This window comes from Hemicordylus capensis, chromosome 17, assembly GCF_027244095.1.
Source record: "Hemicordylus capensis ecotype Gifberg chromosome 17, rHemCap1.1.pri, whole genome shotgun sequence".
Classification (NCBI taxonomy): domain Eukaryota; kingdom Metazoa; phylum Chordata; class Lepidosauria; order Squamata; family Cordylidae; genus Hemicordylus; species Hemicordylus capensis.
The window spans coordinates 2,471,974-2,484,023 of record NC_069673.1 but is presented as its reverse complement, the minus strand read 5'-3'; the positions used below and the strand labels follow the sequence as shown (position 1 = coordinate 2,484,023).

The window sequence follows — 12,050 nt, the reverse complement described above, 5'->3', positions numbered from 1 at the left end:
GCAATGTTGAATAACACCAGCTCTCTAGCTGCCAATAAGCCTTGGGGGCTAATCGTTTAATTGCCTGAAACAGAAATGCGCCGTGCATTTGCTTCAGACAGAGCAGCGGCGAAGGTACTTGGTGAGACCGTTATATAATAGCAGTGCAGCAAGACCGAACTGGGTTGTAGTTTAAACTTCTCGCTGTCTCGTCCTTTCCCCTCATAAGTGCAGGGTTTTTTTGGAGGTTGTACCTGCCCCCAAGTATGCAGCTTGTGGTGCTTTGGAGTCATTTCCCTAGCGGAGGGGCTTTCCTTTTAAGTAGATATGGGAGGCATACTTTCGGCACACACCCCCCCCCCCACTCTGGACTGAATGGAGAATAATTATTTGACTGGCTTTGGACCAGAAGTAGCTTGACGCTCTAATGAAAACCAACTGTTTCGGGTAAGTTTCAGCCACCTGTCTCCGGGACACACAGCCAAGAACTATGGGGTTTTCGATTAATCAGAGCGGATTCTCGGCTTTGGGAACCCTTTACGGTTAAGCCCGCAGACGTAAGTTTATATTGTGAAATTGGATGGAGGTAGTGACATGATAACACTCTCTTGGGAGCTGGTCTAGGGAGGAGAGTTGGTCTTGTGGTAGCAAGCATGACTTGTCCCCTTAGCTAAGCAGAGTCTGCCCTGGTTTCCATTTGAATGGGAGACTACATGTGTGAGCACTGTAAGATATTCCCCTGAGGGGATGAGGCTGCTCTGGGAAGAGCAGAAGGTTTCACGTTCCCTCCCTGGCAGCATCTCCAAGATAGGGCTGAGAGAGATTCCTGCCTGCAACCTTGGAGAAGCCACTGCCAATCTGTGAAGACAATACTGAACAAGATAGACCAATGGTCTGACTCAGTATATGGCAGCTTCCTATGTTCCTATGACCATTAGATGTCGTTGGACTACAACACCCATCATTCGCACAACAGTGGGATGGTAGGAGCAGGGGATGATAGGTTTTGTAGTCCAGGAACATCTGGGGGACCCACCTTTGAGAACCCCTGCAAAACGGTGAGGTGGGGTGGGAGAACGAAAGCATATTGATCTCGTGGCATGATTCTTGCTTTTGGTGCAAGAGGTCCCGGGTTGGAATCCTGGACCAGTTTTTTATTTCTTTGGCACATTTATATATCGTCTGCAGCTGCTTATATGATCTAGAAACATTCAAACCAACACTTAAAACAAATGATTCAAATCCATATCCGATTTAAAACGTTGGCTATAACCCGGAGTGGGCAGGTGTGTGTTCAGAGGTAGAAATTGCCCTTTAGGACAGGGCCCACCCCCGGTTCTCAACCTGTGGTACTCCAGACATTGATGAGCATAGTGTTCATTTCTCCCTCTTCACCCCATCAAAGGACTGCTCCTCTTTCCTTCCCCCTCCCCTCACGCCAGGCATGAACTAATTCCCATGCTGCCACTGCCTGGCTTGGTGGCATCCTCTGCACATGCTCAGGTGTCACTGCTGCATCTGCAGCATGGCCCGAGAAAAGCTGAGCAGGTGCTCCGTTGCCTCAGGATGCAAAATATCTCGGAGACCGCCCCTGCCAGTGCCCGCTGCTCTTGCAAGTTCCTCAACCCATGCGTGTGAGAATGCATGAAAGCTGGTCTTGGGGTAGCAAGCTTGCATGCTAAGCAGGGTCTGCCCTGGTTTGCATTTGGGTGGGAGGCTACATGTGTGAGCACTGGGAGAGATTCCCCTCAGGAGATGGAGCCGCTCTGGGAAGAGCCTCTAGGTTCCCAGTCCCCTCCCTGGCAGCATCTCCAGGATAGGGCTGAGAGAGATTCCTGCCTGCACCCTTGGAGAAGCCGCTGCCAGTCTGGGTAGACAAGACTGAGCTAGATGGGCCAAGGGTCTGACTCAGTATATGGCCGCTTCCTATGTTCCTATGACTTTAAAGAACCACAAACCTATCCCCACTGGCTGGGCAGGCCTGGGCTACGCGGATGCCGTTCACTACAACTCCCAGCATCCCCAACTACAGTGGCCTTTGGCTGGGGATTCTGGGAGTTGTAGTCAGCAACATCTGGGAACCCCTGTTAAATAACACTGCCCCCGCCCCCATCTCTGGGGCTCAGGTGGCTGATGGGTTGCTGACCCACACCCTGTTTTCTCTTCCCTGCCCAAGACCGTGTCCAGGAAAGACTGGGGTGGGGAGAGAGGTCAGTACCAGGACCGCTGGAACCTGCATGGGGGGGATGTCCCTGCACCCCCACGCCCGCACACATGGTCTCGCCCAGCCCACTTCCTGGCCAGGAAGGAAGCAAAGGGCTTGGCCTGGATGCTGGGAGGCTGCAGGAGGCTCGTCCCTCCCTGGCTGTGCTGACGTCTGCTGGGGTAGAGGAGTGAGTGGAAGAAGCTTCCTTACAAAACAGAGGCCTTTTATGCTTCAGGACCATCGGAACATAGGAAGCTGCCTATACCGAGTCCAACCCTCGGTCCATCTAGCTCAGTTTTGTCTACCTAGGCTGGCAGCGGCTTCTTCAAGGTTGCAGGCAGGAATCTCTCTCCCAGCCCTATCTTGGAGATGCTGCCAGGGAGGGAACTTGGGAACTTCTGCTCTTCCCAGAGCGGCCCCACCCCCTAAGGCAGGCCCCTAACTTCCCCCCCCCACAGCTGTTTTTGGACTACAACTCCCATAATCCCCAGTCACAGTGGCCACTAGCCAGGGATTATGGGAGTTGTAAACCAACATTTGCAGGAGGGCTGAGGCTGAGCATCCCTGCCCTAAGGGGAATATTTTACAGTGCTCACATGTAGTCTCCCATTCAAATGTAAACCAGGGCAGACCCTGCTTAGCAAAGGGGACAATTCATGCTTGCTACCACGAGACCAGCTCTTCTCCTTGGCTCCTGAATCCGCTGGTCAACAAGTCAGAAGGGGAAACTCCCTGCAGCATAGACCTTTCTGCAGAAGAGGAGGCGTTGACTCCATGCCAGGGTGTGGCAGCTCAAACCTTTCAGAGGAGGGGTGTAAATCGACCTTCCCACTCTCTAACATTCTTTTCAAAGTCTTCAGGTAGGCTGCCAAGCCAAGGCTACTCACCAGACCACAGAGCACAATTTCATCCCAGCTGCTTGGCATTGAGGTGCCGGGCTCTGGCTGGCAGCAGTCCCTGGGTAGGGATTTAAGAGCTTGGCTGAGCTTCTGACTTTGTTGGATCAACATTGGTCTTGCTTAGGCCCTCTCCCAAATCCTGTCGAGGCAGAGCCAGAGAAGCAGCCCAGAAACAGCTCTGCCCCTCACTGTTTGCTGCCCGCCTGGGTTGGCTTCAACCCTGGGTTGGTTCTCCCCAGATCTTGCCAAGCACACAGAATGCTCACAGCCGGGCTGGAACAGGACACCGAGCAATTCAGACACAGTCTGAGAGGGTGGGGGGATCTGTGCAATATTCGTATAATAGTCCATTTCAGTTTGGAAACGGCAGTCTCTCCACTCCCAGTGGCGAGAGCCAGAGATGAGCCGGATTTCAGGAAATTCTCTCTCCAGGCTGCCAAAAGCAGAGGGCGGGGAAAGATCCAAGCTCTGAGGAGCTGACATTCTCGATATGTTCTGCAGAATGAGGCAGGACGGGTTTCCTAGGCACTGTTGAGTGAGGAGAGCTGGCCTTGTGGTAGCAAGCATGAATTGTCCCCAGTGCTAAGCCGGGTTCTGCCCTGGTTTGCATTTGAATGGGAGACTACACGTGTGAGCACTGGAAGAGATTCCCCATAGGGGATGGTGCCGCTGCTTTGGGAAGAGCACCTGCCTGCTTGCATGCAGAAGGTTTCAAATTCCCTCCCTGGCAGCATCTCCAAGATAAGGCCACTGAGAGAGACTCCTGCCTGCAACCTGGGAGAAGCCGCTGCCAGTCTGGGTAGACAAGACTGAGCTAGATGGACCAAGGGTCTGACTCAGTATACGGCAGCTTCCTATGTTCCTATGGCTAATGTAGACTCCTCTTGACGAATTCCCCTTGTGCCTCTTGTTTTGATAGGATGAAGAGAATCCGGCAGAGCTGGGACCACAGCTTCTTCTCCTCCTGGGCTCGCCTGACGGGGACTCTGGCCCTTCTACTCTTCGTGGGGGACCTCGCCTTGGTGAGCTCCCAGGTGAATGTTCATTTCCTCAATCTGGGCTTGTCTCACAAATGTCCCTCTGAAGGGCACCCCCCACCTTGCTGAAGCGAAGCAGGTCTTGGTGTGGTCTGTGTCTGGATGGAAGACCCATGTATGCCCCCTTGCGGGATGGCACCGTAACTTTGTGGTACAGCCCCAGCTGGATGATTATTTTATTTTATTTTATTTTATTTTATTTTATTTTATTTTATTTATATACCACCCTTCCAAAGGTGGCTCGGAGCATTTTACGTTTTTTGTTTTAAAAACCCAATTAAAACCAATTAATAATTACAGTTACAAAAAACCCTAATTAGAAGCAGATTCAAATTACAACTAGATAACATTAAAACAAAATATCATTAAAAGCTAGGCTGCAAAGATGCATGCAGAAGTCCGCAGGTTCAATGCCTGGCAGCGTCCCTAATGAGGACTAGCAGACTGAGGCTAAATCCAAACAAGACGGAGGTGCTATTGGCCAGTAAGAGAGCCAATCAGGAGGAAGGGATTTGACTGGTTCTGGATGGACTTGCACTCCCCCTTGAAAGAGCAAGTGTTGCTGGACCCGGCTCTGCTTTTGGGTACTCAGGTGGAGGCGGTGGCCAGGGTGCCTTTGCACACCTTCGGCTAAACCTTTCGAGAGGCAAATCTCCAGGTAAAGCTGCGGTGCTGAATGGACAGTTCCCAGCTTACCTGAAAGGCCCCCTTGGTAATACAGTTCCCAGTGGGAATAATCAAGGTGCAATGAGAAACAGGTTTCACCTAGCTCCAGGAGCATAGGAAGCTGCTTTAGATGTTCAGTCCCTGGCAGCATCTCCAGGTACAGCTGGGAGAGACTCCTGCTTGTAGCCTTGGAGAGCCACTGCCAGTCTGGGTAGACAATCCTGACCTCGACGGAGCGAGGGTCTGACTCAGTAGAAGGCGGCTTCCTGTGTCCCTAGAATAAATGTCATAGTTGGAGTCCCTGGCAGTGCTCCCAGGGGGGTTTTCTTCTACATACTGCGTGTGTACAAAACCGGTTTGCCCGGTTCGGTTCGGGTTTGGACCGGACTCGAACCGGACAGGGCATGTTTAGTTTTTGCACCCTGATCTAGAACCCTGGCTCGGCTCAAACTGGAGCCTGTTCAGGGTTCTAAAGTGTTATTTCAAAAACTTACCACTGGGTTCGGTGGCCGCTGAGGGGTGCTGCTGCGGTGTGTGTGTGTGTCTCCAGCGGACCCGCCTCCCTCCGCCAGCCTCCTGCCTGGTCTTCTGTGGACTGGTTTGGTTCTATGGGCGACCTGCAACCGATATCGTTGCAGCCCATTCAACCTGAACTGCATTTCCCCCCACCTCGCACCCCTTTCGCCAGGATCATGTCCAGACTTCCAACAGCCTCGAAGAAGGAGCCGACGTCACGGCCTATTGGTGGGGCGAGTGGACCAAATGGACGGCCTGCACCCGGACGTGCGGAGGAGGCGTCAAGTCCCAGGAGAGGCACTGCCTCCGGCAGAGGTCAGCCTCTTTGAATTGGCCAGGGCCCCTGGGTGGGAACGGCCCAAGCTAGCGGGGTGCCCAACGTGGGCGTGGCCCAATTCCCCGGCAGGAGAGGAGAGCTGGCCTGGTGGTAGCAAGCATGACCTGTCCCCTTAGCTAAGCAGGGTCCGCCCTGGTTGCATATGAATGGGAGACTCGAAGTGTGAGCAGCACTGGAAGATCTTCCTCTCAGGGGATGATGGAGCCGCTCTGGGAAGAGCTGAAGGTTCCCAGTTCTTTCCCTGGCAGCATCTCCAAAATATGGTCACTAGGGACTCTTGAGGTGAAGAGGTTGTGATCCCTGAGCCAGGATGAGCTTTGGGGGCCCCTTACTCCTACCAATGGAAATGCCCCTCGATGCCCCCTTGTCTCTGCCCTCCGATTGGGAGGATGATCTCAAAGCACCCCAATCCCCACCAGCAGCCCCCCAGCGACGCCGCAGCCCACGCTTAAGAAAGGGGGTGTAGCCCCTTTAAGACATCCCAGGCGCGAGTGGGGCTGGAAGTGTGGGCTCTGCATTTAAGGCCTCATTCTCCCCCGCCCCGCCCCGCCCCACCATGATTTGCTGAAGCAACTTCGTTGTGGAAGCTTCCTGCCTTGTTTTGGGGCCTGCACTCTGTTCTTGGTTTCTCTAGCTTCTGATTCTTGGTAGCGCCTGGTTCAATCCTTGGTAGCACCTCCAGTTAATGGTTCTGAGACAGCTGCTGCCAGTCAGGGTAGACAATACTGGGCTAGACGGAGCAGGGGTCTGACTCATGAAAGGCAGCTTCCTTTATTTATTTATTTTTGTGGGAGGGAGGACCTTATGGTTCAGAGGTAGCAGAGGGCATTCTGTACAAGGCCCCAGCTTCAACTCCTGGCCACATCTCCAAGTAGGGCTGGGAAAGACCCCTGTTTGAAACCTGGGAGAAGCCGCTGCCAGTCAGTGTAGACCAGGGATTCTCAACGTTGGGTCCCCAGATGTTGTTGGACTTCAACTCCCATAATCCCCAACCAGAGGCCACTGGGGCTGGGGATTATGGGAGCTGAAGTCCAAGAACATCTGGGGACCCAACGCTGAGAATCCCTGGTGTAGACAATACTGAGCTAGATGGACCGATGGTCCGACTCAATATAAGGCTGCTTCCGATGTTCTTATGGGGAGACATCAGAGCTCTGTGGTAGTAGAGGACGTCCTTTGATGGTCTTGGACTAATAAGCTTTATCTGGATCTGGATCTTGAACTCTCCCAGCTCTCCAGAGGAAGCCCGTGTCCATTTCCTGGGGTGTGGGGCTGTGTGGGGAGGAACAAAAGCTTTGATTCACGGCACCCTGTAGCGTCCGTGGATGGAGTGAGGCTTGGATTGCATCCATAAGAATTGAATTAATGACAATATATGAAGCGGAATCCTTAGCACACCTTTTCAAGACAGCTGCAATATTATCTAGCTGCAATTTGCAAAGAATGGTAGATGTGTGAAGAAGACGAATCTCGGTATGGTACTTAAAGGCACTGCACTTATTAATTAAAGGTTCTGGCGGGTGTCTTTTCTCTTCTTCTTCTTGCATGCTTCCCCCTCCTCCTGTCTCTGTGCAGGAGGAAGTCAGTGACGGGGCTTGCTAATAAAACCTGCACCGGGACCTCTAAGAGATACCAGCTGTGCAAAGTACAAGTAAGTAAGAAAGTTTTCATGCTTGCATTGATGGAGAAAGAGACTTAAGTTGTGGTTTGGGAGGGGAGCAAAGGTCTAAAAGGTAAGGCTCTGTCAGGCATCTCATTTTAATTTATTTTGAGTGTTTGGATGATTAAAAAACGTGTGTCCTACTTTTCCTTAGCAAATAAAGCCAAAGCAGATCACAAAACATAAATCACAGTTGCAAATACACAAAGGAAACAAGAAAGCTCCAGTTAAAAAAATAAATAAATCCCTGCAGTGCCCAGGGATTTGATCCATAGAGTGTGTTCATGGTGAGTGACTCTCACAGGTCCCTGAGAGGACCCAGCATTGGGAACCCGAGGGCCATTGTGGCTGGGGATGATGGGAATCGTAGTCCACAATGACATCGGGCAGCCAATGTTGGCACCTGAAAGCCTTTGCTGCTGGGGAGGATGGAGACCCAAGCAAAGAACCCCACCCTTATGGAAGACCATTTTGGATGGTGGTCCATTTTGGAGGGGTATGGTCTGTCAGATGGAGGGCTGTAGTCTGTCAGAGGGGTGTAATAAAAAGTAATTGTCCCCTTTGCTAAGCAGGGTTCTCCCTGGTTTGCATTTGAATGGGAGATGTGTATGCACTGGAAGATATTCCCCTCAGCAGAGGTGCACCTAGGTAATTTTGGAGCCTTGGACCTAAAGGCCTTTGGAGGCCCCCCCCCTGCAAATTAAGCATCATCATGCTTGGTCGGGCGACCACACCACCCAGGACAGACTAAAGAGGATTTGGGGGCCCCGAAGGGCTGTGAAGGCCCTGGACTTCAGCCTGGAAGTCCAGGGGTAAGAGAACCTCTGCCCCTAAGAGGATGGGGCTGCTCTGGGAAGAGCCCCTGCCTGCTTGCATGCAGAAGGTTCCAAGTTCCCTCCCTGGCAGCATCTCCAAGCTAGGGCGGAGAGAGACTCCTGCAACCTTGGAGAAGCTGCTGCCGGTCTGGGTAGACGATCCTGAGCTAGATGGACCAAGGGTCTGACTCAGTAGAAGGCAGCTTCCTAGGTCCCTATGTAATCCATTCCTGGCCACGGACTGCCTACCTACACACAACCAAGCTGTGGGATCCACCGGGCAGCCTGGCCACATTGCCAACTGATCTCTGTCTTGGGATCTGTGATCGCCCTTGATTCACACACTTGGGCCTGGGCGGGGAAGCCTGTGGGGAAGAGAGTGAACAAGGCCAGTGCGAACGGCAGAAGCTGGCGGCCGAGAAACAACCGCGCTCGCGTTTCCACTGCCACCTTCTCTGCTGTGCTTTTCCAGCAGTGCCCTCTGAATGGCCGGAGCTTCCGGGAAGAGCAGTGCACCTCCTTCAACTCTCACGTGTACAACGGACGGACATATCAATGGAAACCTTTATACCCCGGTAAACAAGAAGACCTTTCTTTCTTTGGTTTTGACAACACAAAGTCATTCCCCCCCCTCGTTTTTTTGTTTTTTTAAGGAGTTGGGAATGAATGGGGCTCTCTTTTGCTTTTGGACGGAGGCTCTTCTTCTGAGGTTTGATCTGATTCGCCGAGGCACTGCCCGGATCTTTCCCCGACTCGGAGGAGCGATTTGCAGCTAAAGCAGCTGCTTGAAAAATGTTTCAGCAAACTGGGGCTGTGTTAGATATTCACACGCTTCAACTTTCAGGTTGAAAGCTGTGATTCCAACAAGATCGATATTCCCCCCCAAATAGTTTATGTACTATTGATCTGCTGTTCCTGATCCTAAGAATTGGCTTGGTTCTCCATGCTGGGGTGACAACAGTCGTCATGGGAATGGAGCAGGATTCGTCCTAATCTGAAGGTGCTCTCAGCTGAGCAGCTTTAGCTACTGCTACACAAAAGTGGCAGAAAACATAAGAACAACTCTGCTGGATCGGGCCCAAGACCTATCTAGTCCAGCGTCGTGTTTCCCACCGTGGTCCACCAGATGACTCTAGGAAGCCCACAGGCAAGAGTTGAGGGCATGCCCTCTCTCCTGCTGATACTCCCCTGCAACTGGCATCTAGAGGCATCTTGCCTCGGAGGCTGGAGCCTTCAAGACTAGTATCCACTGTAATCAACTGAGGATGATGTGTTTGACATTGAAACCGGTTTTGTTTTAACTTGTAACAACTGGTGAGTGGTATTTTATCCTTGAATAATTAAGAGTCTTGGTGGAAGAATAGTTTGGAATTAATATGCACATATCATTGCTAACTGAGCCATTTTTGTAAGGGTGGTATATAAATCAAATCAAATAAATAAATTTATAAACTAGTAGCCATTGACAGACCTGGCCTCCATGCCTTTGCCTAAGCCCCTTTTAAAAAACATCCAAGTTAAGGGAGGAGAACTGGTCTTGTGGTAGCAAGCATGAATTGTCCCTTTTGCTATGCAGGGTCCACCCTGGTTGCATCTGAATGGGAGACTAGAAGTGTGAGCACTGGAAGACATTCCCCTCAGGGGACAGAGCTGCTCTGGGAAGAGCATCTAGGTTCCAAGTCCCCTCCCTGGCAGCATCTCCAAGATAGGGCTGGGAGAGAGTCTTGCCTGCAACCTTGGAGAAAGCCGCTGCCAGTCTGTGTTGACAATACTGAACTAGATGGACCAAGGGTCTGAATCAGTATAAGGCAGCCTCCTATGTTCCTATGTACTAGTGACGCCTAAGACACAATGTCTATGTCTGCAGCGTTTTCCGTCTTTCTCCCATCAGATGACTATGTCCACATCTCCAGCAAACCTTGTGACCTGCATTGTACCACCGTCGACGGTCAAAGGCAGCTAATGGTCCTGGCCCGGGATGGGACGTCCTGTAAATACGCTGATTTCCGAGGGGTTTGCGTGTCTGGAAAATGTGAGGTTGTTAAACATTATAGCAACCTTCTTGTCAGTCGAATTCTTGAAATTGCAGTGGCCGCCCTCTTTGCCTGGCCCTCAATACTCTATTTACACTGTTTCTAGCCCATTGGATGCGATGGGGTACTGTTCTCGACCCACACGTTGGATAAATGTGGCGTCTGCCAAGGGAATGGGAGCAGCTGCACTCACGTGACGGGGAGTTACAGAAAGGGAAATTCGCATCTTGGTAAGACATGTGGGGAACTTTTCCTTAAGTTGTGGTGGTTTCTGGTTTCTGGAGGAAGACACAATTGTCAACAGACGGGTGTTCGATATGGCTATGCAATTGAATAGTTTCAATAATAGGGGTGTGCGAAATTGATTCAGATTCAAATCGATTTGACTCGAATCTGGGTGATTCGAGTGATTCCAATTTGAATTGAACTACCCCTTAAAAGAGCAATTTGATTCACATTTGAATTGAATTTTCAAAATTTGATTCAGATTTGATTCAAGAACCGTTTGGCATCTTTTAAGAACCTATTCAGGCCTCCTGATTCATTGATTGGTTAAAAAGGGCATGGGAATGGGCTCAAATTGATTCAAATTTGATTTTCAGACCAGATTCGAATTTGATTCCAATTCAAAATGAATTTTTGGAATTTGATTCAAAACAAATCAAAACATTTGTTTCATGCACGTCTCTATTCAATAGTACTATTGCATAGGATCATGCCACTGTCATACTTATTGGAGTTAATTCTGACACATTTGTCACTGCACTCTGTTGTGTTGAAAATGTCGAATTAATCCCTGTTGTGTTGGATCTATGTCATAATTATCAGAATTGTCAGAATAGATGCTAATACTGAACTTGTGGTAGCCATTTCTGCCATGCATTTTCTTTAAAATCAGTGAGAGGACCACCTTTACATTGAACACACATAATGCTGGACTACCACCATGTAAAAATTTAAAGCTTTCTGCCCAGCCATTCGGGAGCTATTAATTTGTGTCTTTGGGGGCGGGCAGGGGGAGGAGTTCCCACTGATCCTTATGCAGAGTGATTTAAGTCTGAATTTCTGACTGAAATTTCAATTCAATCCAACTATACAATATTCACTGTATATTCACTGACTTTTAAATGGCTTTCAGGAACTCCCCTCTTCCTAAACTCCCAGGTCAGCCCTCCTCCCAAGGAGACATCCACACTGGTTCCTTCTCTTCCCGAGGAGCCCTATTGAGAGGGAGGCCCCAAGCAGCCTACAAATATGAATATGATGAATATTTTTATACCGCTTTTCAACCATAGTTCCCAAAGCGCTTTACTTAAAAAATCAATCAATCAAATCAAATCAATCAATCAAAATGGCTCCCTGTCCTCAAAGGGCTCACAATCTAAAAAAGAAACATAAGATAGACATCAGCTACAGCTACTGGAGGGATGCTGTGCTGGGGATGGATTGGGCCAGTTGCTCTCCCCCTGCTAAATACAAGAGAATCGCTGCTTTAAAAAGGTGCCTCTTTGCTCAGCAGGCTAAGCTCAGCTAGCACCCTGCTCTAGGGCAGAGGCCAGAATCCCACCGGGGGCACCTGGTCCTCAGTGCTGGCAACCTCACCAGGGGACACCCGACGCTTCTGTGGCTGTTGCAGGCTCTGGCCACTCTGGTTTGGATGGTTCCAGGGCATGGTTCCTTCCCAGGCCAGGGAAGGCTTCCCCTCTTCCTTGAAATTGGATTCCCTGGGGTCAGTGTTGGAGTGAATCCCAGCACTAGGCCAATAACTGGCTGGTTGCACCTGGAACATAGGAAGCTGCCATAAACTGAGTCAGACCATTGGTCTATCTAGCCCAGTATTATCTGCACAGCCTGGCAGCGGCTTCTTCCAGGTTGCAGGCAGGAGTCTCTCCCAGCCCTGTC

The 12,050-nt window shown here is 50.6% G+C and overlaps 1 protein-coding gene across 6 annotated transcripts in view; it reads left to right on the top strand.

The window, feature by feature from the left end:
- The window catches only part of ADAMTSL2 (ADAMTS like 2), a 137,806-nt gene that overhangs the window by 87,441 nt on the left and 38,315 nt on the right, over nt 1-12,050 (top strand). For 5 of the 6 annotated variants that reach the window (XR_008312697.1, XM_053281702.1, XM_053281698.1 and 2 more), the window contains 6 exons: nt 4,004-4,118; nt 5,476-5,618; nt 7,216-7,291; nt 8,588-8,690; nt 10,007-10,152; nt 10,255-10,378. Coding sequence is in view for 5 of the 6 variants with exons in the window: in XM_053281702.1 (XP_053137677.1) it covers nt 4,004-4,118; nt 5,476-5,618; nt 7,216-7,291; nt 8,588-8,690; nt 10,007-10,152; nt 10,255-10,378 (707 nt within the window). In the remaining variant the exon portion in view is untranslated. The remainder of the gene's footprint in view (nt 1-4,003; nt 4,119-5,475; nt 5,619-7,215; nt 7,292-8,587; nt 8,691-10,006; nt 10,153-10,254; nt 10,379-12,050) is intronic. The other variant, XM_053281699.1, reaches the window with a different exon arrangement.